Below are 26,261 nucleotides of genomic sequence, written 5' to 3'. Positions count from 1 at the left end.
TTGCTCTGAGCAAAACAACCTCAGAGATCTTTTCCCTGGGCAGACTCTTAACTGCTATCCTACTGATACACACCTCTGCAACAGCTAGAACTGAAGGTGTGAATCACTATGCTCAGCAGAGGCTCGAAATACATTCTTCATGAAGACCACATTACTAATCTTTACAATGAAAATGTAAAATTCTATGAGAGGGCATTAGTCTTACTGAATCTACACAAAGTCCACAATATTATATGTGTATATAGACAAGGAAGGTTTTGTTTTTGTTTCCTGGTTCTGACTAAATTGAAAACGTATGGGATTGACAAGTTTTTACCATTTTTAGTATCTTAAATTTTCTGCAAGTTACAAGCAAAATAAGTATGGCAATGTTTTGCGAGTTGCCACACTTAATAAGTCACTTTTGGTGCCATTTCATAGTAATTTTGATTCAACTATGTTAAGAGATTTTTTGTAAACTACCTTATAATTTTAGTTTAACTTTCTTCATTGAACCATAACTTCTTAGACACTAGAAATTTTTATTTCTCGGTTGCAATCTGAAAAACCTTGATGGAATCAAGCATATGACAATTTCCAAAATCAAATAAAATAAAGAAAAAATATCTTTTTTTTAATAGTAATAATCTTTTAAGTTTTAGTAAAAAGTAAGAGTAACTTGTAACTCTTCTTAAAAGAGTAACACGACAATAGAAGTTCAACAAACTTTCCCAAAATGATCAAATAGTCTCTTTTTTACCAAAATAATTGTGATATATGATTGTGTACTTGTGGTTTTCATTAGCTATACACAAATATTTAGCAAAGCATATTCCACTGGACATATATACCAAAAATACTTTCAAAGATGATAAGATAGTAATCTTAGAGAAAAATAACTTACTGTCTCGAAGTGTTTCCCAAGCCCACTGATCATTTTTGAAGAAGAGATGTCGTTTAATTTCTTCTACACCATTTCTCCCTAATCTTACTTCTCTAAACAGAGAGATGGAGAAAAAGTAATCAGTCATTTAATGTCATATTTTAACGTAGGTTTATTGGTGAGCACGCCACTAAGCTTATACATATCTATGTATTTTGAGTATAATTTTATACGTAGTACGTCAAAGATAGAACATCAAACTAAAGAAAGTGAAAAAAACATAAAAAAGTGTTTTCATATTTCATGACTTTACTACTGATAATAAAAATTCAGATGAGTCATCATCATGCTTTATCAAACACAGTGCATTTTCTTGGCAAGTGTTATTTTAGTGAAGTCATGCTTTTTCTTTTTTTCTTGGTGCTTGTCCTAGAGCTTCAACTGAAGCTTTGGATACTGTCCTTGAGCCTTCCTTTTTTGGGGGGAGAGAAGGAAAGGGGATGGCTCTTGGCTAGTGCTCTTCTTCTTGAGCCACAGCTTTACTTCTGGCTTTTTGAGTGGTTAAAGGGAGATAGGGTCTCATGGATTTTCTTGCCTGGACAGGCTTTGAACTACTATGCTCAAATCTCGGCTTATTGAGTAGCTAGGATTACAGGTGTGAGCCACCAGCACCTAACTGAAGTTGAGTATTTTCATGTAACCAACAACTTTATTTAACACTGCACATTATTTGAAAACTCCAGAAATACCTTTTAAATAGCAATATTCAATATTTCTAATTTAAAAAAAATCAATGACAGCTTGGTGCCAAGTGGTTTATTCTTGTATTCTGAATAACTCAACAAACTGAGATCTGAGGATCACAGTTTGAAGCCAGACTAGGCAGGAAAATCCATGAGAGTTTTATCTCTAATTAACCACCAGAAGGATAGAAGTAGAGCTGTGGTTCAAACAGTAGACTACTACAAAAACTTAGGGGAAGTGGCCAGACCCTGAGTTCAAGTCCCAAGATCAGAAAAGAAAAAAAAATCATCAAACATTTAGTTTTACTGGACAAGTTAATAATCACTAATCTCTACTGTTGGTGAGCAAAAGTTGTGTTTGTTTTTTAAAATGTAACTTTACTAGAACTTGAAAGAAGAGTTCAGTACCATCTGTTCTCTAGAAGAATACCTTGAATTCTATTTTTTTTTAAGATATAAGGAATTTTTTCAGATGTATGACACTTTTCTAAGGAGTTTTTATTGACTTCCATACTTGATTAGGCAATCTTTCAGTGATTGTCTAGCACACAGTACTTAACTCATTGTTATCTCTCTGTACTATAAATGTTTGGCTTACCACCTATTTACTCCTAAAGGTAAATAAAGTTATTTGAGAAAAATGCTATGCATCTTGCTCACTTTATACGCCTAGCACTGAACACAGCATAGTATCACTCTTTATATTATAATGTGGAAAGATAAGCCAAGTGCTGGTAGATTACTCCTGTAATCCTAGCTACTCAAAAGACTGAGATCCTCAGAGAGTGGTTTGAAGCCAGCCTGGGCCGGAAAAATCCGCGACACACACACACACACACACACACGCGCACGCACGCACGCACGCACGCAACAGTGGAGATTAACTCAAGTGGTTGTGTGCAAGTCCAGAGCACAAAAACTCAAGGAGAGCACCCTGGTCATGCCCTAGGACTGGCACGCACACACACACGTAAAAAGTAAAAAGTAAGAGAACCATGCCTCCTTTCAAGCACTAGGATTTGTGGAAGAAAGGTTAATTTTAATTAAAGTAAATCTTAAACTGAGAAACATATCTAAAAGTACCTTGCCTCCAGAATACCTAACAATATGCAGTTAAAAGTAATCTTACTAAGTTATCTGGTTCACTTTTAAGTTATAATGCTTGTTAGATGTAGAAAAAATGACTATGTTTGAAAGACATAAGTAGTTTTATGTTACTTGTAATACTATGCATCATAAAATGATAAATGTCTTAAGTTGGAAGATGTATCATCATTTTTATATAAATGGGAGAAAATGTCCCCAGTTACATTAATATACATTCTAATTTCAGAGATGTTAATGCTAAGAAAAATATTCTCAATACTCAATAGAAGATATAATCATTCTAATAATTAACCAATTTAAAAAATTCACCATGAAAGAAAATCATTATCTGGCCAAGCCATCAGCTCAATTGCTTAGGTACAGTGAGTGATTCAGATAAAGATATAGGCGTATCAAAAATATAGGAGGGAGCTGGGAATATGGCTTAGTGGTAGAGCGCTTGCCTAGCATGCATGAAGCCCTGGGTTCAATTCCTCAGCACCACATAAACAGAAAAGCCAGAAGTGGCACTGTGGCTCAAGGGGTAGAGTGCTAGCCTTTAGCAAAAAAAGAAGCCAGGGACAGTGCTCAGGTCCTGAGTTCAAGTCCCAGGACTGGCAAAAAAAATTAAAAAACAAACAAACAAAAATACGAGGTTTGTCATAAGTGATTTTATAAATAGGAGCTTTTATATTCTAATAGTTCACAAATATGAACTCAGATATGAACCTTAATAATTGAGAAGCAAAGTAAGAATTCCTTACGATTAATAGATTTACTTACCTGTCAGTAAGAAAGGCACAGATAAGGTTTTTTGCTTCTTTTGATATGTCATTATCATCAGGGAAAGTAAGTGAATTTTTATGGTTCATGATCTTACTGTAAGTTCCAACAAGAGAATCTGCATAAAAAGGTGTATCACCTAAGAAATTGATAGAGAAAACAAAAGCAAAATAAACACATTAAAAAAAATTGCAAAGACAGATAACTCAGTTACCTGTTAACAAAGATTAAATATGTACTTAACTAAAACTGTATCTTATGATACATAAAAATAACACAAAACACTGCTGTAGATTTTTAGATAGCTCTTATTAAAACATATAAAACAGGATTGGATCATGTTTATTTCTTACAAACAAAATAAACAATGCTTACTGTAATAAATACTGAATCAGAAGTCAAGTCATCAGTTTGGGGATAAACAACTATATTAGAGATACATAAAAATCCTCCATAACTTACCTACAAGCATTTCATATAAGAAAACCCCAACAGACCACCAGTCACACTCTCGTCCATAATAACCATCACCACCTTGGGATTTTAATACTTCAGGGGAAATATAATCAGGTGTTCCAACTGCTGTATCACATCGTACCATACCTTCCTAGAAAGAGTACAGATCAAGCTTTAAATTAGGACATAAATAAAAATTATCATTTAAAATGACTTTTTAATAATATAATGTAAGCAATTCTAAATCTTAAGGTTATAAAATAATGCTATCAAAGTACAATGTAAACTCAATAAAACACAGAGCTAAATATATACACTTACTATATATATTCATATTACATCCATATATACTATATAATATGCAACATCCCCACTAGTGATTTTTGCCCAATTTCTGATGAACACTGACTTTCAACAAATCACTGTTGTTTAAATTAAGTATATTATGTGTCCCTGTTGGCTCTTTTGAACTTTTTCTGACTTTTAGGAATTTGATTAAGAGAAGGTATGCCAGTGCTTGAGCTTGAATTCAGGGCCTAGATGCTGTCTGTTACTTTTTTGCTCAAGGCTATCATTCTGCCACTTGAGCCACATCTCCAATGCTGGCTTTTTGGTGATTAGATATATTATACAGTCTCATATACTTTCCTACTCAGACTGGCTTCCAACAACAATCCTCAGATCTCAGCCTCCTGAATAGCTAGCATTTACAGGCTTGGGGCTGTGGAGCCCAGCAAAAAGGACAAATTTTAGGAAAATAATGGCAAAGAAACAAGAAGGCACACAAGGATTTAACACAACTAGATGGGTGAGCCAGTGGCTCACACCAGTAATCCTAGCTATTCATCAGGAGGGTGAGGTCTAAGAATTAAGGTTTGAAGCCAGCTTGGACAGAAAGGTCCATGAGACTCTTATCTCCAACTAAGCATCAAAAAATATGGAAGTGGAGCTGGGGTTCAAGTGGAAGAGCATTAGCCTTGAGCAAAAAAACTCAAAAAAAGGGCTGGGAATATGGACTAGTGGCAAGAGTGCTTGCTTGCCTCATATACATGAAGGCCTGGGTTCGATTCCTCATCACTGCAAACATAGAAAAGACCAGAAGTGGCGCTGTGGCTCAAGTGGCAGAGTGCTAGCCTTGAGCAAAAGATGCCAGGGGCAGTGCTCAGGCCCTGAGTCCAAGGCCCAGGACTGGCAAAAAAAAAAAAAAAAGCTCAGAAACAGCGCCCAAGCCCTGAGTTCAAATTAGAGCACCAAAAAAGTAAAGAAAAATGGATTTAAACATAACTGAGAGCTGAGTCATATAAGGTAATTAATGTACACACAGGAATTAAAATGTTTGCATTTACTTATGTATGTATGTATGTATGTACGTGATTACCATGCTTGATCAAAACCATGTTTAATAAGCTCATGAGTAAAGTGGGCTTATGAAACATTGATAGACTGATAGATTGAAGCATTTTGTAACTTACCAATACTGACTTCATCACTTAAAAAAAAAATCCTTTAAGAAAATGTATAAAAATAGACCCCTCGAATACAAAATGTGGGGAGCATTTTATATGAGAAAAGGGCACAATAGTGCTAACAACACTGAATACATTATCTGGTATGCATTTTATTAACCTCCACCAAAATTATTTACTTGCTCATCACCACCCCCCTTCCTTTTCTGTTTTTTGTTTGTTTGTTTATTTCTTGGTTTGGGTTTTGTTTTTGGGGGGATTTTTTTGGTGCTGGGGCTTGAACTCAGGGCCTTGGCACTGCCCTTGAGGGTTTTTTCTCAAAGCTAGTACTCTACCACTTAAGCCACAGACCCACTCCAAGTTTTTTGATGATTAACTGGAGATAAAAGTCTAATAGGCTTTTCTGCTTGGGATGGCTCTGAACCATAATCCTCAAATTTCAGCCTCTTCAGTAGCTAGGATTATAGGTGTGAACCACTACTGCTCATCTTTGCTACCCATTTTTTCTATCTTTTTTTTTTTTTTTTGGCCAGTCCTGGGCCTTGGACTCTGGGCCTGAGCACTGTCCCTGGCTTCTTTCCGCTCAAGGCTAGCACTCTGCCACTTGAGCCACAGCACCGCTTCTGGCCGTTTTCTGTATATGTGGTGCTGGGGAATCGAACCTAGGGCCTCGTGTATCCGAGGCAGGCACTCTTGCCACTAGGCTATATCCCCAGCCCCTTTGCTACCCATTTTTAATGTTACAGAATAAATAAGCACATAAAAGTTTTCATGTAGTATTTCCTTCTAACCAATAAGTTTTCTTTAAAATAAATATACCTTCCTGACTATTCTGTAGTAAATTTAAAAGACTATAAACAGAAATTTTAAAATAGCATTATTTATTCCTTCAGATGCACATATAAACTATTCATTATGTAAACTGTGAACATAAGATATCTTTTAACACACTCTTAAAATGAGCAGGAAAATCTTTTACATGCCAATAGGCATGTAAAAAACATTCACATTCTTGAAACTGTTTTTATTGTCTACTACCAAACTGCCAAAAGTATTTAGTGACATCTAAACTAAATACTAGTATATATTACAGAGTTGTTATGAAGTATTTAGTAAATCTAGCAATCCACATTTACAGTAAATAGTGAGAAAAAGTAAATCACCAAGAAGTTAGTAATACAATGCTGAAACCATATTTAATTCAACAAATAAGAATGTCATATCAGTTCTAAAAAGTCTAGACATGGTCAATGAGTTCAGTAGCATTTTGTAAAGATCCATCTAGCTTGAATTAACAAAAACTAAATTACAATCTAATTAATTAACCTTATTCATCTTCATACAAGTACCAAAATCTGCTAACTTCAAATGTCCAGATTTATCCAGCAGCATGTTATCAGGCTTCACATCTCTGAGGAGGGAAAGGGGAAACAAAACAGAAGAGAATTTCTGAAACAGACCACAGACCCAGTTAAAAGTACGAAGCAGTTATACATATGTGACCACCTCTGATACACATTATGCTTCCTATCAACATCTAGGAATTGAACTTCACCAAGGAAATTCCTTTTATATGCTAAAGTCTCAAAATTAAGCATCTATATGTATTTCCTTTTATTTTTTTCAGAGTTTGGTTTTGTATGGATAAAAAATAAGTTATTTGAGAAACAGTAAGCATCAAAAATATTAAAAGCATTTAAAGTAACTGAAACGTATAAGATAGTTTAAGCACATAAATAATTCTAGGACAAGGTCTAAGCCATTTTCATTTTTAATCCCTGATATGTAACATAGCAAGTGCATGCAGGTCTGAAGCAGTGTTTGCAGGGGGAAAATTACTCTTGTAATGAATAAGTATGGGCTATTCTCTAAAACAAAGTTGTTTTTGTGTGAAAAATATTCAAATGAATAACACTCTAGCATTTGGTTTAGAAAACTGGCTTTCAATTTTTCCTTTTCAAAACACCATACACAAGCTATATAATCAGACTAAAAGTATTAAAGAACACATTTACATCAATACTAAGTGCTAAACATAAGACCAAAATGCCACTCAAGTCACAAAGGAAAAAACTGAATGGATTTAGAGTAGAAAATATTCACCAAATAAAATTTAAGTTCTTTTAGCTACCTCTTGCAACAAATATGAAAACATAAAGCTTTTTATCTTTACCTGTGAATAAAACCCATAGAATGAATTGCATCCAATGCAAGAACTACTTCTGCAGTATAGAATCGTGCCCATTTTTCTGGCACATCATAGTTGCTCATTAAATTTACAAGATCTCCTCCAGGCATGTATTCCATTACCATATAGAGGTATCGGTCATCTTGGAATGCATAAAAAAGCTATAAAAGAACACATAAACACACACACATACGCCAAATTAATTAAGATTGAGCAGAATTGTTTTATTTGAAAAAATAGCAAAAATAATATAAATTTTAAGTAAAATAAATTGAAAAACTGTTATAATACAATTTCTTTCTTTTTTGGTGACAGTCCGGGGGCTTTTGAACTCTTGTGCTCAAGGCACACTCTATCACTTGAGCCACAGTTTCATTTCTGGCTTGTTGGTAGTTATTTGGAAATAAGAGTCTCACACACTTTGTTGCCCATGCCGGCTTTTAAACCTGATCCTCTGATCTCAGCCTCCTGCATAGATAGGATTACAAATGTGAGCCACAGGCATTGGACTAAATACAATTTCTTTTAAAAACCCAAACATAAATGGCTCAAAGACCTTTATGTATGCAAAAGTGATTATTCTGAAAAGTCAGGTTTTTTTCAATCATACTATTGAAAAATTCTTTCTACTTGAAATAGTTTCAAAGCAAATCTCCTAAGGAAACAAATACTGTACCTCTAGTTTAACTTTCACATTAGAACTTACCATTAAATTTAAAACAAACATTACAGTTCTTTAATAAACTGGGCTAAAGTTTTAGCTGCTCCTTATTACCCGCTTGGCTCTTGCACTTTAACATCCCCCCTAGTCTTTGTAACTGCAATCCTTTCTACAAAAGTATAAGGAACTAAACCCTTCTGACCTTCATACCTGCTATTCAGTCAGCATCTCAGTGCCTAACAGTTGCCAACAGCTTATCAAACATATAATGAACAAAATAATTTATAATTTGTGCAGTGCAGCAAGCACCAACTCAATAAATAACAGCAGTTAGTAGAATAACAGTAAACTTAAGCATGAAGAGTAGCAGCTAGACCTAACAAAGCAAATCTAGTAATTAAAAATCAAAATGAATAACCAGGCATATATGTGATCAGGACTCAAGAGAGTCAATTTATAAAAGAACATTTGAGATAAATACAAGTTTAGAGTGAATATAAGCCTTAGAGAAAACAGTAACCTAACTAAAAATCTTTGCTATTGTTCTTCTTCAGTAGTATTGAATGATTTTAGTTACAAAAGAAAACTAAGAAGCATTTCATGACTATATCAGATTAAAATATACAGTTAGTCACTTGGGTCCCATAACTAAAGAAACATCATTAATCTAGGATCAGTTTACCCTCTGTCACCAATGGATATTCAAACCATGTCTGAACACAATTTTGGTTGCTAAAACCAATATATGGAATGGAGTTACCACTGGTATCTCTAGCATGGAGAGGGATGCCAGCAAATGTCCTAGAAAACATACTAGTATCTGGAATAATACACAGGATAGTTTCTCACAACAAAGAATTATCTGGCCCAATGTCAGTATTACCAAGGCTGAGAAACCTTGCTCTACATAATTAATGAAGACATAGCAAACATTCAAAATGTGTTACTATGTAAATTTTTTTTAACATTTTACATATTACTTTTATTCCATTTATTAGAATACTTAGAATAGTCTTTTCATTACATACTGTAAATAAATCACAAAGTACAAGTAGAAATTTAGAAATGCTCTTGCTTGGGTCTGGGGGTATGGCCTAGTGGCAAGAGTGCTTGCCTCGTATACATGAGGTTCGATTCCCTAGCACCACATATGCAGAAAATGGCCAGAAGTGGCGCTGTAGCTCAAGTGGCAGAGGGCTAGCCTTGAGCAAGAAGAAGCCAGGGACAGTGCTCAGGCCCTGAGTCCAAGCCCCAGGACTGGCCAAAAAAAAAAAAAAAAAAAAAAAGAGAAAAGAAATGCTCTTGCTCATGTACTTCCCACATATGAATCTTACATTATGAATGCCAAACTTAAGGTAAATAACAGATGGGAATCACACTCAAGTATTCAGGAGGCAGATTGGAATGACTATGGTTGAGGCCAGTTTGGGCAAAAAGTTAGCAAGAGATACATATTTCAACAAACAAACAAGGAATGGTGATGCACACTTGTAATTCTAACTATGCTGGTGGGGTAAGTAGGAGGATCAAAAGTTCAGGCTGGACCCAGGAAAAAATGTAAGACTCTAACTAAAAAATAGGGTATGGTTCAAATGGCAAAGCACCTGCCTAGCAAGTACAAGACTCTTAACTCAAGCCCCATTATGTCCTCCACAAAAAACAAACGAGCTTTAGGTGAACCCAGAATTATAATTTCTTCCCAACTTTACTTGGCCTATAACTTCACACCACAATTAAAAACAACCAAGACAACTTCAAACTTATGAGCAAGAAAATTCTGGCCCAGAAATACTACATAAGTTGGCTACAGATTAATAAACAGGCCAAAGAGACATATGAAGAAGTGCTCTACATCACTGGCCATAAAAGAAATGCAAATCAAAACAACATTGAGATTCCATCTCACCCCAGTAAGAATGTCATATATCAAGAAAACTAACAATAACAGTTGTTGGAGGGGATGTGGCCAAAAGGGAACCCTACTTCATTGTTGTAAACTGGTAATGTAAACTGGTAAACTGTAATGTAAACTGGTTCAGCCACTCTGGCAAGCAGTATGGAGATTCCTCAGAAGGCTAAATATAGAACTCCCCTATGACCCAGCAACCCCACTTTTGGGTATTTATCCAAAAAACCACAAACAAAATCACAGTAAAGCCACCAACACAACAATGTTCATTGCAGCGCAATTTGTCATAGCGAGAATCAGGAACCAACCCAGATGCCCCTCCGTAGACGAATGGATCAGGAAAATGTGATACATATACACAATGGAATTTTATGCCTCTATCAGAAAGAATGACATTGCCCCATTTGTAAGGAAATGGAAGGACTTGGAAAAAATTATACTAAGTGAAGTGAGCCAGACCCAAAGAAACATGGACTCTATGGTCTCCCTTATTGGGAATAATTAGCACAGGTTTAGGCAAGTCACAGCAGAGGATCACAAGAGCCCAATAGCTATACCCTTATGATCACATAAGATGATGCTAAGTGAAATGAACTCCATGTTATGGAAATGACTGTTATATCACAGTTGTAACTACTTTCAACATCCCATGTGTATCTGTAGTTTCTACTATTGATGATGTTCGTGTATCAGCTTCTTGTGATTGTAGCTACACTATCTCTGTAATCTTATCTGAGTGTATGGGAAACAGTGTGTACTGGAATTAGAACTAGGAAATTCAATGGTAATATCAAAATTGAGAGACAAAGGGTAAAATAAGAGAAACAACAACAAAAGCAATACTTGCAAAACTGTTTGGTGTAAGTGAACTGAACACCTCAGGGGGGGAAAGGGGGAGGGGGGAGGGGGTATGAGGGACAAGGTAACAAACAGTACAAGAAATGTATCCAATGCCTAACGTATGAAACTGTAACCTCTCTGTACATCAGTTTTATAATAAAAAAAAGAAAAAAAATAAACAGGCCAGTGGCAGTCATGATTGAGACTTACAAGTACTGATTACTAATATATTTTTCTTTCTATTGAAAATCTACAGCTCACAGTGCTACTTGATGGCTTAGTCCCCTCTGACTTTCTCTTCCCACATTTCTTTCTTTCTGCAAAGTAAGAGACATACAGACATGACTAGACAGTTGTTAAAGTAGATTTAATTGTACTTTTTTATTAAACTAAATTCTATTGTAAAACCATTACAATTACAAATATATTGTCACTGTTGTAAAATATAAACTAAATTTCTGAGGTATGTTCAGTACAATAGTGGGACAGTATCAAGTCATACCTGAACAACCCAAGGACTGTTAGCAAAAGCCATAATGTCTCTTTCTTCCCAAAAAAAGGCAGAATCAGATCTCTTAATCATTTCAAATTTGCTGAGAAGCTTCATTGCATATACCTTCCTGGTGGATTTATGCCTCACCTTTAAAATTGAAAAGAAAACCTTTTTGTTAATATTTAATAATTAATCTTTGAGCAAACCATTTACTAAATAATTTTAACGCTTTAAAATAATTCAGCATTATTAGTTAAGACTATTTCTTTCTTCTATTACATACCTAAAGTCAGAGCTTTATTATCAGAATGTTCGAAGAAAAATCTTGATTCCCTATATAATAACATACTTCCCCTTCCACCCTGATACATATGCTGCCCTCTTTATATGGCTTATTATTCCATAACATGGTCTAATATGGGAACAAAGATTTATCTTCTGAAGCTTTAAGGCTTGTCTCTACCCATGGATACTTGGGGAAATATTTCCCCTTACTGCTAAATTTGACTCAAGGTTTTTATATCTTTAAGAAAAAATGGTTAGAACAAGTTAAGAGTCAAATATATGTGTTTTCCAAATAATATATGTTAAACAGTGATTTTTTAAATTAAAAATTATTAGCATAACCTACCAATTGAACTTCTCCAAATGCACCTCTTCCAATCACTTTTACTACTTCATAATCTTCAGCTTTCATTCGCAAATCTCTAATTTTGTTTATTGTGTCTTTATCTGTATGAAGAAAAAAATTTTACAATTTTAAGGCAGTAAAACATTATAGTTAACACTAAATTAAAAAAAAACACAAAAAAAGTTCTTATGAAAATATTGATGGGGGATATAACTTAGTAGTAGAGTGCTTGCCTAGCATGGTCAATATCCTAGATTAAATCCTACCCTGAAACAATATATTTGAAGTTGAATAGAAAAACATTCAATGTGCTAAGAAATTAAAAATTCTGGAATGGCTTCACTACAGTATTACAAGTTTTATTAAAACCTGACAATATAACAGTTTTAGGAATAAATTCAACACAATAAAAAATAGAACTGGGTAATTCATTTCTAGTATTTTAAGCACACATCAAACATGAATTTAGGAACTATGACAAGTTTACATTAGTGGAATAAAAGCAATTTCCCTGAATAAAAATACATTTTCCAACTGGCAACATTTCTTAGAACGTATATCATAACTGTGGTATATTTGAACTTAGATTTTAAGTTAAAACACACAAAGGGAATCAATGCATTTATATAAACCTGTCATGCTTCAAATGACAATAATTTACAAATCCCTACTGGATAGATATTCTAATTCCTAATTTAGTCACAGATTAAAATAAGGCTATTTTAATCCACATGGGTCAACAATGGCATGAGAGTACATGGAAAAGCTTCACATTTCAGAGTTGCACAAAATAAAAAAACAATTATTAAATTAGAATTCTATTCCTAGTAGAAGAGGCAATAATATTATCATTCTTTTACAATGTACATTTAAACTCACATTTGTATACATTAAGTCATTGTTTTTCACGCGGGGATTAGTACATTTAAATCTAGGTTACATATCCATTCCAAGACGCACTAGAAAAATAGATATAATTAGTTGCACAAATGTTTGTATGTATCACGTATTAGGCAAAGTAATTACTTTAAAACAAGTTATTGTTATTATGGAGTTTAAATTCTAGTAAATGAACAAAAACAATAACTCAAAACAATGCAAAAAAAAGGAGATACGCAGAGGAGTATTAAAATGGATTTCTAACTCAAGCATGCTGGTGAAGGAAATCATGAGAAAGGTTTTCTGGAGATAATAATGCCTGAGATATGTCTACAATGAAGAATAGCAGTTTAGGCATGTCAAAGAGAATAGAAACATTAGGGTAGATGGACAATATAAGCAAATAAAATAGAAGTATACACAAGAAGTTTTCTGTTGGTGAAGTATCAAGTGTGTAAAAGAAAAGGCTAATTAGCTCTAATTTGGTTAAGATGCACAAAATTTACCTGAAGGCACATAGTTATAAAATTATTTAATTATCAGGCATCTTTTTCAGATTAAAGTTTCAAACAACTTAATATTTAAAGAGATCAGCTCTGCTCTAAATGGGTGAGGGATTTTGCACAATGCTGAAGCTTCATCTAATTTATCCTTTTCCATGTTTACTTAGGAGTCTGGGAATCTGCTGGAAACTAAGAAGCACATTTAAAAAATCTTCAATGAGTTGGAAGTCATAAAAGAAATTAAGGTAGAGAGGCATATTCAAACTTATATTACAGCTAAATTACTCTGAAGAATATGTAAAAGATGAATTAAGTAAGGACAAAACTGGAGGTAGAGAAGATATTAGTAGTACTACTTCAAATGAGAGGTAAGAAAGTCCTGGTCAGGGATAATGTGGAGTTGAAAAGGATCCGTAGCTCTAGTTATAAAAGATTTAGAACCATAAAAGGCTTCTTATAGTCTCAGTAGGGAAGACTACAGTCTAGCCATCTCAAAGCCAGAAGATCTTTCAGTTCAATTTCCTTGAATTTTAGCTTGTCCTAATACATGGTAACAAGTGTTAAGTGACCATTGATTGGTAGTTTTCAAATAACCAATAAAAAATCTGGAAGTAGACTCAAGTGGCAGTGCCAGCCATGTGCAAAAAAGTTGAGCAAGAGCATGAGATCCTAAATTCAAGTGCCAGTTCTGGCACACAGACAAAAATAAACACTTCAGGTGGGCTTTGGCTCTTACTTTTCCACAATGTACTTACTGAACACATAAATGGACATGTTGTAACTCCCCTGTACAACTATTTATAAATAAAAAGTTAAAATAGGTAAAAATAAACTGCTTGTCAAAGACACAAATGAATGACCACTATGTTATGAAGTCCAATGACCAATTATTAATCTTCACCTTGATACTTCAGCAGATTTGACAGTTTCATTACTTTCTCTAGTATATATTCTTTAAAACACATTTCCGCAACAATACTATGGCTTCTTTTGTTTTGCTTTTCCCAATTTCAATAGTTACTTATCAGTTGCCTTGGCTGGTTCCTTCTTTCAAACATGTTAATGTTACAACATCCCAAAGTTTACTCTTTTTTGGGGGTGGGGGGGGGAGTTGTGAGGCTTGGACCAGGACCTAGGTGCTGTCTCTTGACCTTTCTCATTCAAGGCTAGCATTCTACCACTCTGAGCCACAATGCCACTTCTGATTTTCTAGTTGTTAACTGGAGATAAGGGTCTCATGGACTTTCTTGCCAGGGCTGGCTTTGAACCTCAGATGCCAGATCTTAGCATTCTGAGTAGGATTATAGGCATGAGCCATCCATTCCTAGCCCAAGTTTAGTCTTTAACAGTGAGTTTTAAATGTACCTATACTCCTTTCTCTGGACTTTTCAACTATCTATATTATAAACATCTTTTCCAAGTCTTTATCTCTAACTAGATCTCCCAACTTGATACATTCATATTCAACTGCTTTCAACAAGTATCCAAATGATACACTGAAAGGTAGCAGGCATTTCAAATTTAATTTGTCAAAAAAATGAAGAGAAAGTCCTAATCAAAACTTAAAAGACTTGGGGTCTTAAGACAGGGCCACCGTTCCCCTCGTTCCTGCATTGCTTGGGCTTGGCGGCTCGCAGGCTCCATCCCAGAGGCTCCCCTTCATTCTGACCCTCACGTTTAGGAGCTCAAGCCTGGAACAATGGTGTGCATTCCTTGTATCGTCATTCCAGTTCTTCTCTGGATCTTCAAAAAATTCCTGGAACCATATTTATACCCTCTGGTCTCCCCTTTTGTGGGCTGTATATGGCCTAAAAAAGCTGTGCAAGAAGCCAGTGATAAAAATAAAGGCTCAGTAGGCTGCAAGGCTGCAGACCCAAATGGATTACCAACAAAAGGACCAACAGAAATCTCTGACAAAAAGAAAGACTAATGTGATTTTCCCCAAAGGATCTCAGTTTGGAAAATGGACCTGATGATACAAAGCACCTTTGTAGTTGTCTCTGACCTTTTTCTGAGACCAGAATTGGATAGACAGTTTAGATATTTACCTGGTACTAATCAGGAAATATATGGTATTTATATTTAAAATGATTTAATTACTTCATTTAATTATTTAATTATTTAAAATGATTTAATTACTTCATTCTTGAGTTCCTTTTCCATTAAAATAGTTCTCATTCTGTTTTAATACTATGAATAAGTAGATTTGTGCCAGTAGACCCTCTACTGAAAATCCTCGGGCCTTTAGCACTTGCTGAAATGAATTTACCATTTGCTGTAACTCAAAGGGTTCTAATTTGAATAATTTTACTGTGAAATAGTACAATGATGTAAGAAGATGCAGTGCAGCAGTTCATTAGAATAGTAACTGCTGTTTACTGCTCTGAGGAAGGTGGAAATTGAAAATTCCTTGATAAATGAAACATCTTTTACATACACATCTAATATATAAACTATAATCCTGTTGCATTCCTTCTGTTCATACAAATGCATTAAACATCCAATTTAAAAAAAACCTAAAACTTCTACATGTCAGATGATGGCTCAATTCTGCTCACAGTAGTAACCTAGGAGGTATTATTTTAAGTATATGAATATATATTTAGAATCAAGAAAGACATCAAAACAAATTCATAAATATAAAAAACAAAAATACAGGCAATAAAAATATTTAAAGTAATGAAGTAGCTTTTATTTGACTTATATTATTTAAAATTAAATTTAGCCAGCTACCGGTAGCTCACTCCTGCAATCCTAGCTATTCAGAGGCTGAGATCTGAGAATCGAGGTAAAAAGCTAGCCCAGGCAAGAAAAGTCCATGAGACTTTTATCTCCAATAAACTACTCAGAAAAACAGAAGTAGCGCTGTGGCCCAAGTGGTAGAGCACTAGCCCTGAGCCAAAGAGCTTAAGAACAGCCCCCAGGGCCGGAGTTCAAACCCCACAACCAACCAAAAAAAAAAAAAATTAATTTAGGACATTACATTTAAAAATAAAAAAGAATTGAAAGTATTTTTATTTATTTATATTTTTATAACTTATGATAATCCCAAATGTTGTATGTTTCCCTTTTTTATGGATAACTCAGCATACTTCAGGTATGTGAAGCTAATAAAGAAACATTTTCTTCTCAGTCCTCATTCTTTAGGTATCAAACAACAAAGTCTATTTAAATGAGTCAAATGGCCATAGATTTTCTTTTCCCTTTGTCTCCACATACTCAACAGGTAAAAATTTGCAGCTCAGGATATTTAGGCCTGAAATTTTAGAATATTTCAAGGGGCCATATTTCATAGCTGCTATAGTAAGATCCATGATCAGTTCCTTAAAGAGAAAGATTTCCCCCTTTTGTCATTTTTTTTTAGTGAATACATTTAAAATTCTACATGCACAGTTGGGCACAGTGTGTGTAACACCTGTAATACTAGTTACCTGAGAGGCTAAGACTGGAAGGATATGGTTCAAGGATAGTCCAGGCAAAACTTCCATCTCAACTAATACAGAAAGTGTGCGTGCGTGCGTGCCTGCATGTGTGTGTGTGAAACATAAACAGGAGGAGGATAAATGTCCAGGTCAGAACTGGTTGAAACAAAGGCCATATCTGAAAAATACCTGAAAAAGCAAAAAATGGCTAGAGGTGGCTGAAGCTACAGAGTATCTGCCTGACAAGCATAACATCCTCAGTTCACTCACACACACACACACACACACACACACACACACACACACACACACACACACACACACACACACACACACACACACACACACACACACACCATGGGGTAGCATGTAAAACTTCAATACATGTACGCATTTTTGTGTAATGTTCAAATCAGGATAAGTATATCTGTTTCTTCAAATACTGATTATGGTAAAAATTCAAAATTCTTTTTTCAAGCTCTTTTCAAGTATATAGTATATCGTTATCCATAATTACAAGATGCAACAGAGAACTATTCACTAATCTTTGCCCATCCCTCTATCATCCTCATTTTGTCTAACCCATGGAGACCATTATATTGCCTCAAATTCGACAAGATCAATGGTTTTAGGTTTTACACCTTAAGTGTGATATGTGGTATGTCCTTCCCAACCTGGTTTCCTTTTACGTAATGTTCTGAACTCCAATACCATGCTGTCACAAACAGCAAGACTGCATCCTTTTTATGATGAAGGTTATTCAACTGTGTGCATAAATGTATAGATATGTGTTTACATATATAAACACACCTTTAAAAAATCCACTCATCAGTTGATTAATGTAGGTTAATACTACTTCTTGGCTACTGTAACTAGTGCAGCACTGAACATGGGAGTGCAGATGTGTCTTCAATATAGTGACTTCATTTCCTTTTGGTTTATACTCCGGTATGGCATTATTGAATCGTATAGTATTTTTATTTAAATATTTTGAAAGTGCTCGCTTCGGCAGCACATATACTAAATATTTTGAGGGCCTTTATGCTGCTTCATAATGTCTGCTCCAATTTACATGCCCACCAATGATGTGTAGTCTCCCTTATCCTCAAAAGCATTTATCATTTAGTTAGATACCACCAAGTGAAGTCATAGCTATTATGGTTTTGATTTGTATATCCTTGCCTTGCTGATGAGTGATGCTGAGCATGTTTTTCATATACTAGTTGACCATTTATATGTCTTATTTTGAAAAACATCTGTTTTTGTTAATACTACAGTTTAAACTTAGGGCCTCACACTCAGCTTGTTTGATCAGTTGATGCTGTACAATCACTTGAGCCACACTTCCAACCCAGCTTTTTGCTGTTTATTTTGCAAATGGAGTCTCATGGACTTTTCTCCCTGGGCAGCTCTGAGCTGCAATCCCCCAGAGATTTCAACCTCTTTAATAACTAGTATTAAAAAATGTGAGCCACTGGTATTATTACTCACTTTTCTTCTTTTTGTTTGCCTGTCTTGGGGCTTGAACTTGGGGTCTGGGTGCTGTCCCTGACCCTCTTTGTACTCAAGGCTAGCATTCTACCACATGAGCCACAGTGCCACTTCCACCTTTTTCTGAGTAGATTATTGAAGATTAGTCTCATGAACTTTCTTGCCTGGGCTGGCTTCAAACCACAATCCTCAGATCTCAGCCTGAGTAGGTAGGATTATAGGCAGGAGCCACATGTGCCTGGCATTATCCATTAAAAAAAAATCAAGTTTGTTATTGAATTATTTGGGCTCCTTATATATAAGGATATGCAAATACTCAAATATTCTTCAATATAAAATTATTTCCTCTCACTCTATATGTTTTTGCTCAACTATTTCCACTGCTGTAGAGATTCTTCTTTTTTTGGGGGGGGGGGAATGTTTGGTTTTCTTGAGATGGAGTCTTACTATGACAATCCATGTCAGCCTAAAACGTGGCATAACGTGGCATATAGGCCAGGCTAGCCTTATGATCCTTCTGCCTCATCCTCCCAAGTGCTGGAATTACAAATATGTACCATCACACTAGGCAGAAACTTTTTATTGTAATGAACAGTTTGTCTGATTTTATTAGTTCATCAGTACTATGTTTTAAACTCAGAGGTTGTTTCACCACTTGAGCCAAGCCTCCAGCCTAGCTTTTTTTTTTTTGGCCAGTCCTGGGCCTTGGACTCAGGGCCTGAGCACTGTCCCTGGCTTCTTCCCGCTCAAGGCTAGCACTCTGCCACTTGAGCCACAGCGCCGCTTCTGGCCGTTTTCTGTATATGTGGTGCTGGAGAATCGAACCTAGGGCCTCGTGTATCCGAGGCAGGCACTCTTGCTACTAGGCTATATCCCCAGCCCCAGCCTAGCTTTTTACTAGTTATTTCAGAGATGGAATCAAACAAACTTTACTCCTCAGGCTGGCCTCAAACTTCAGTGCTCCAGATCTCAGCCTTCAAAGTAACTAGGATTACAGGATCAGTTATTTCAGAGATGGAATCAAACGAACTTCTCAGGCTTGCCTCAAACTTCAGTGCTCCAGATCTCAGCCTTCGAAGTAACTAGGATTACAGGACCAGACTTTTGTTGCTAATAAGAAACAGGGGTCTAGCTTCAATCTTTGTATACGTGGATATCCAATTTTCCCTAGTAGCACTAATGGAAAGGACTTTATTTTTCCCATTGTGTTGTTATTAGTACACATATGGATGTTTACTCTTAGACTATATTGTTCTGCTGTTGGGGATATTAAATCCACAGCCTCATGAAGCTATTCTAACACTGAGCTACATCATCGGGCCTAGGCTCTCTCTCCTGTGTTCCATCAGTCAGTGTAGCTTTTCTTTTCTTTTTTTTTAATGTAGCTTTTCTTTTCTTTTTTTTTTCTCTTTTCAGCCCTAGTAATAGTTTTAATTTTTAAGATGCCATCATAGTGAACAACCTTAACTTTTATGCTACATAATTATATTCAAAGCTTTATGTATTTTTGTTTATAATTACACAGTAATTATAAATGTTTAGTACCATACTGATGACAAACACTATTTTGTTGAAAAGGTCTTGCATTTAAAAGGAAAAATTTGTAAAACTCAAGCCACTAGGCCACAACCAATATCCAATTTTTATGGAAAAAATTGTATTGTGAGAAAAGAGCTAATGAAATCTCATTTCAAAACACAGCATACTTGAATTTAAGAAGCTAAAAACAATATTAAAACTCAAAATCTTCAAGACAAAACAATACAATGAAATATCTTTTGAATTTTTTTCATAATTGAAGTTCCTCTTCTGTTACAAAAATGAAATCAAGAAAACAACAGGATTCTTCTTTTTTTCTTTTATAGTAATTCCTTTAACCTAAACAAAAATTTCCAATTCTTCTTTTGGTAGTACTGTATTCTTGAAGTTGTAGCTAGAATATTAATATAATATGGAGGGGATGAGACTTCTAGTCAATTTCAAATCAGTAAGTCCATGTTTTAGTATGTCACTGTTTCTTAAAAACATTCTGGTATAAAATGTACTGCTATTCTGAAGTACATCTTTTGTTAATATCAATACTAGATTCTTAGTACCAAGATACACCAAGGAAAATCTGTTCCTATTAATGGCCATGGTCATCTAAAATTTAAGCTTTAACTTGCCTTATCAAAACATTTAAGAAAGTATTTAAAGCCTTCACATGTAAGTAAACACAAATGGGTGTTTTCAGCAGGAAAGCAGTGCATGGGCCTTGTAACAAGCAAAATAAATACAAGATAGCATACTGCTTTAATGTGAAAACAACTAATTTGAGAGAAACAAAAAAAATAGTCCAAATAATTTACAAAAATAAAAGCCAGATTGGTATTCTGCATAAAGTATATGGTTGGTTGAAAATCTTTGCTCTTGAAGTTTTTAAATATTTGGCAACCACAGTGATTTAGCAGTTAAAGCAATTTCAACAAAATAAGAAGTCATCAAAAATGGACTACTTGTCTGAAAGAGCAGTACCTATATTATAAAGATTGAACTTCATGGCTCATCACAACCATTTTCAAAATTTAATCCTTTAATGTAGCTTTTCTATGATGATACTTAAATAAATTCCAGCAGTAGGGAATTACTATCCTGTGAAAAACTACTGTTGTATATGCAATATTGTATAATGTCAGAAATTTTAAGAATAATTATATTGGGAAAATGCATTTGTCAAGCTTTTACATTTATAATATGCTTATTTGCCTAACTTTGTCCCAATTTTCTTATTTTGATTGTATACTAGCAATATGCTGCTTTCTCTAAAGAAATTACCATACAAAAATTTTTGTTTTATTTGTTTTGTTTTTGTTGCCAGTCCTGGGGCATTGACTCAGGGCCTGAGCACTGTCCCTGGCTTCTTTTTGCTCAAGGCTAGTACTCTACCTCTTGAGCCACAGCTCCACTTTCGGCTTTTTCTATACATGTGGTACTGAGAAATCGAACCCAGGGCTTCATGTATACAAGGCGAGCACTTTACCACTAGGCCATATTCCCAGCCTCCCATACAAAATTTTTTCCCTGAAATAACATGTTGATTTAGAATTAAGTTACTATTTACAAAATTGGGTTTATTAATACATTACGCAGTAAATTATCCTTGTTAGATGTTTATGTTGATGAGTTTTAGCCAATATATCTATACGAATGAAATCATCAACATAATAAAATTAAAGAATTCCAAAGTTTCTTTCTATTCGTTTTTGATTTGTTTTTGCCTGTCCTGGGGCTTGAAATCAGGGCCTGAGCACTGTCCCTGGCTTCTTTTTGCTCAAAGCTAGCACTCTATCACTTGAGTCACTTCTGGCTTTTTCTATATATGTGGTGCTGAGGAATTGAACCCAGGGCTTCATGTATATGAGGCGAGCACTTTATTATGAGGCCATATTACCAGCCCCTCTATTCATATTTATTTGCTTATATCTACTTATTTAGTTTACCTAAAACCCTTCCAACTTCTCATCTAATTTAGTATCAAAATTTTTGCATTTCCAGATTGTCTCATAAATGGGATCATATATAGTAATAGGTTTTTGGATATGGCTTTTTGCACTTGACAGAATGCTTTGAGATTAACTGGTATTTGTAAACATTGGTAATATATTACTTTTTATTGTTGAGTACTATTTTATTACGAGGTTATACTAAAACTTATCCACTGACCACTTGATGGACACTTGAATCACTTCCAGTTTCCAGTAACTATAATTAAAGCAGTTCTAAAACATTCCCACACAGATCTCTATATAAATATATGTTTTCATTTCTTTTGAATAAATAAATCTGAGAGGGATGCCTAAGTCATATGGTTAAGCATGTGTATCACTTCATAAAAAAACTGTCAAATTGTTTTCCAAAGTGTCTTTTTATAAACCATCTGGCAGTAAAGCATCAGAGTTCTGGCAGCTCCAAATTCTCAAAAATACTTGACCATAATCAGGTTGATTTTAATCATTTTAGTGTATTTTGGTTATTTTGATCACTTTAGTGTATTTTGGCCATATCTTGAAGCCTAACCCTGTTTAAAGTTCTTGTGTCATTTATAGGCCTTTTGTGTACCTTCTTTGGAGAAATGTCTATTTAAATCATCTGCCCTTTTGAAAATTGAGTTGAGTTCTTAAGACATATTTATAACTCTAGGTATCTGTCAAATAAATGATTTACTAATAATGACTTCTATCTTGAGTTTTTTTTTAAAATTCTTTTTACTTTTGTGGTCAGCACTGTGTTGAACTAATGGCTCTGTAGTTACTAGACTACTACTGAAGCTACTAGGACCTCAGTCCTTTTTGCTCTTACTATTTTTTTGAAGAAGGACTTGCATTTTTGCAGGAAATGCATGGACCACAACCCTCCTACCTAGACTTCTAGTAACTAGAATGACAAGTACATGACACCACACTAAGCTGTTATTGATTGTGCTGAAGGCCTAAGGAATTTTTACCTGGACTGGCCTTGATCTGAGTAACTAGCATTATGGGTGTGAGCTACTAAGCCTAAGTAAATATTGAGCTTCATTTAATCCTTTTCCTGCATCTACAGGGACATGCATTTCTTTTCTAAATAGGGTGCGTTAATTTTTTTAGGCTTTAAAATAACTGTACTCGAAGCATAAGTCTTCACTGTTCATGAGTTATACTTACATTTGAATTCCCAAAATTTTATCAGTATTATTCTCTGCATTTTCTTCAATTCAAAAATTAAAATAAACAGATTTACTAGATAAAATAAGTTTTACTTTCAACTTTCCTTATTTCTATTATTCTAATTTCTTATTCTATTCTAACATTCTTATTTCAACTATTCTATTTATTTCTACTGTTGCTAGCTATTATTTCTACTTATAAAATATAATGTGGCTAATATTATGCAAGCAACGTGACTTAAAAAAAGACGAACACATTAAGAAGGTATGTGTTACAATTTATTTATTTTTTTTTGCCAGTCTTGGGGCTTGAACTCAAGGCCTGAGCACTGTCCCTGGCTTCTTTTTGCTCAAGCTAACACTCTACCACTTGAACCACAGTAACACTTCCGGCCTTTTCTTTATGTGATGATGAGGAATCAAACCCAGGGCTTCATGTATATGAGGCAAGCACTCTACCACTAGGCCAATTCCCAGCCCCTGTGTTACAATTTTTTTTTTGCCAGTCCTGGGCCTTGGACTCAGGGCCTGAGCACTGTCCCTGGCCTCTTCCCGCTCAAGGCCAGCCCTCTGCCACCTGAGCCACAGAGCCCCTTCTGGCCGTTTTCCATATATGTGGTGCTGGGGAATCTAACCGAGAGCTTCATGTGTAGGAGGCAAGCACTCTTTCCACTAGGCCATATTCCCAGCCCCTGTGTTACAATTTTTATAACCCTTGCATTACCAAATTACCTCCCACTTTCTACCCCTCATACTAATGAGAATGTTGCCTTTGTTGACCACCAAATAAAAACCAGGAAAAGATTCCATCTTTCTGTTATTTCACTGTTATCAAGAAGATAAAGCTGGATGCCAGCAGCTCATGCTTGTAATCCTAGCTACTCAGAGGAGGCTGAGATCTGAGGACTGTGGTTCAAAGCCAGCTGGAACAGTAAAGTTCATGAGATTCTTATTTTCAACCAAATATCAAAGAGCGGGAAGCAGAGCTGTGGCTCAAGGGGTAGAGTGTTAACTTTGAGCAAAAAAAATTCAGTCAGTGACCAGACCCTGAATTCAAACCCTAGGAACAGAATACACACAAAATAGTTACAACAAAGTAAAAAGATACAATTACTAAGAAAAATAAAATGTTTGTAATAAAATACAGGTTACATAAAAATAGATGAAAAATACCAAAATCAACCCAACCTAAATGTATGTTTACACACACACACACAATTTAGAAAAAGAAATAAAATTGAGAAGGAAGAATTTTGCAACCTAGATTTACCAGACCTCTAAATTAGCATTTTTAAAAATAAATAAGCTATTTAATTATATTTTAAAATCATAATATCAAAATCCAAACATAAAACTATAGAACTATAGATACAAATGGCTTCCATGGAGAAAAATTCTCACAGGGCTTTTCAGATATAATCAGTTCTTAGTTATTTAAAAAAATACTTAACTAGTTTATAAAAGAGGGAACAAATAATTATTGAAACTTAATGTGTGTATGTATAGGCATTCTTAAAAACTTACTAATTTTAGCTATTTACTTTTATAACATTTTCTGAAAAATATTTTGTGGATTTTCCTACTTTGCATACAAACTGGCTACTAAAGTTTCTTTTTCCTGGGATAGGGATTATTGATTAAAATAACCAAAAAGTAACAAAAGAAAAAAAAAGAAAGGTGGTTTGAATTATTTAAGATGTAGTTCCATGCAGTCTATCATTAACCTCCATAATTAAAAAAATTACTTACATCGGCTTAAAAAGTTGTCAATATTTTTGTTTTTTCTTAAGGCAGGAAAATCCAAATCATAAACCAAAGCATCCAACCCGTCCTAAAGAAACAAAGGAACAGTTAGTTCTTTGGATCACAATAGAGCACTTGCCATTTTTAGGAGTAATAAATAAAAACATATACTTAAATATTAAATTTCCACTCTATGACATATCATTGTTCACTTAATACTATTTAGAATGTTTCATCAGTATACTGGGACAAACCCTTTTTATTTTATATACATTTTCAACTCCTAAATCTGACAGACACAGAAGGAAAACTGCCATAGATTGACTCCAAATGATTTCAATTCATGTAACTTTTCTCCTCATAATGATACAATTTGACATTTTACTTTACTCTTCCTTTCACAGGTATTCATCTAAAACCTACATTTGTGACTATAAGGGCCATAACTAAACTATAGTTATGAGGCTTAATATGAATTCTTCATAATCACATATTCAAGTTGCATGAATATTTAGTTATAAAAACTGGATTTTGTCCAGGTGTCAATGGCTCACACCTGTGATATTACTCAGGAGGATGAGATCTGAGGATCGAGGCCCAGAGCCAGCATAGGCAGGAAAGTCAGTGAGACTTTTATCTCCAATTAACCACCAAAAAGCCAGAAGTGGACCCATGGTTCAAATGGTAAACACTAACCTTGAACAAAAAAGCTCAGCGACAGTGCCCTTTCCTGACTTCAAGCCCTAGGATACCCCACTACCACCAAAAAACAAACAAACAAACAAAAAAAACACAGTGGGTTTTATGTTTCTCCAGCTCCTCTTCTCTCAAAATTGTAGGACAACCAGGAATAAAGGATAAACAAAAGCTTTTTTTTTTTGGCCAGTCCTGGGGCTTGGACTCAGGGCCTGAGCACTGTCCCTGGCTTCTTTTTTTGCTCAAGGTTAGCACTCTGCCACTTGAGCCACAGCGCCACTTCTGGCCATTTTCTGTATATGTGGTGCTGGGGAATTGAACCCAGGTCTTCATGTTTACAAGGCAAGCACACTTGCCACTAGGCCATATCCGCAGCCCACAAAAGCTTTTTTTTTTTAAGGTGTAGATTTAAATATTTATTTAAGCAAGTACAGGACAATATGAAGGCAAACCAATCTATTGACAGGGAAAGACATCTATTGAGACTATATCTTTTCTATATGCAGGAGCAAGAGAACAAACATTCAGATAGTCCTAAATTGTTTTCATTACAAAGTGTCACTATGGCAAATGTGGTTTGCAACTGACACTTAGTAGTCCCACTTCCTTCTCTAAAAACGGACATCTCAAACCTCTACACATTAGTCTCCTTATTGACAAAAAGGATTTAAGAAGAAAACAGGCATTTTAGTCACATGGTCATAAAATGATGAGTTAATTTTAGG

General features: G+C 34.9%; 2 protein-coding genes across 3 annotated transcripts in view; one reads left to right on the top strand and one right to left on the bottom strand.

Annotated features, from left to right (window-relative positions):
* Rock1 (Rho associated coiled-coil containing protein kinase 1) overlaps positions 1 to 26,261 on the bottom strand; it is a 123,817-nt gene that overhangs the window by 70,037 nt on the left and 27,519 nt on the right. For both annotated transcript variants that reach the window (XM_048363694.1, XM_048363696.1), the window contains 8 exons: positions 24,847 to 24,928; positions 12,119 to 12,219; positions 11,497 to 11,634; positions 7,570 to 7,745; positions 6,723 to 6,807; positions 3,937 to 4,081; positions 3,475 to 3,613; positions 884 to 975 (listed from right to left, as the gene is read on the bottom strand). In XM_048363694.1, the coding sequence (XP_048219651.1) occupies positions 884 to 975; positions 3,475 to 3,613; positions 3,937 to 4,081; positions 6,723 to 6,807; positions 7,570 to 7,745; positions 11,497 to 11,634; positions 12,119 to 12,219; positions 24,847 to 24,928 (958 nt within the window). The remainder of the gene's footprint in view (positions 1 to 883; positions 976 to 3,474; positions 3,614 to 3,936; positions 4,082 to 6,722; positions 6,808 to 7,569; positions 7,746 to 11,496; positions 11,635 to 12,118; positions 12,220 to 24,846; positions 24,929 to 26,261) is intronic.
* On the top strand, positions 15,112 to 15,499 carry LOC125364225 (UPF0729 protein C18orf32 homolog). The gene has a single exon (XM_048363697.1). The coding sequence runs from the start codon at positions 15,200 to 15,202 to the stop codon at positions 15,428 to 15,430; it is 231 nt and encodes a 76-aa protein (XP_048219654.1). The 5' UTR covers positions 15,112 to 15,199; the 3' UTR covers positions 15,431 to 15,499.

Source organism: Perognathus longimembris, chromosome 15 (assembly GCF_023159225.1).
Source record: "Perognathus longimembris pacificus isolate PPM17 chromosome 15, ASM2315922v1, whole genome shotgun sequence".
In the NCBI taxonomy this organism is placed as follows: domain Eukaryota; kingdom Metazoa; phylum Chordata; class Mammalia; order Rodentia; family Heteromyidae; genus Perognathus; species Perognathus longimembris.
Note: the sequence above shows the minus strand (reverse complement) of the source record. Positions and strands in the feature narration are given on the sequence as shown.

Coding starts and splice junctions, on each gene's coding strand:
- LOC125364225 (XM_048363697.1), top strand. CDS start 15,200: ATGGTGTGCATTCCTTGTATCGTCATTCCAGTTCTTCTCTGGATCTTC.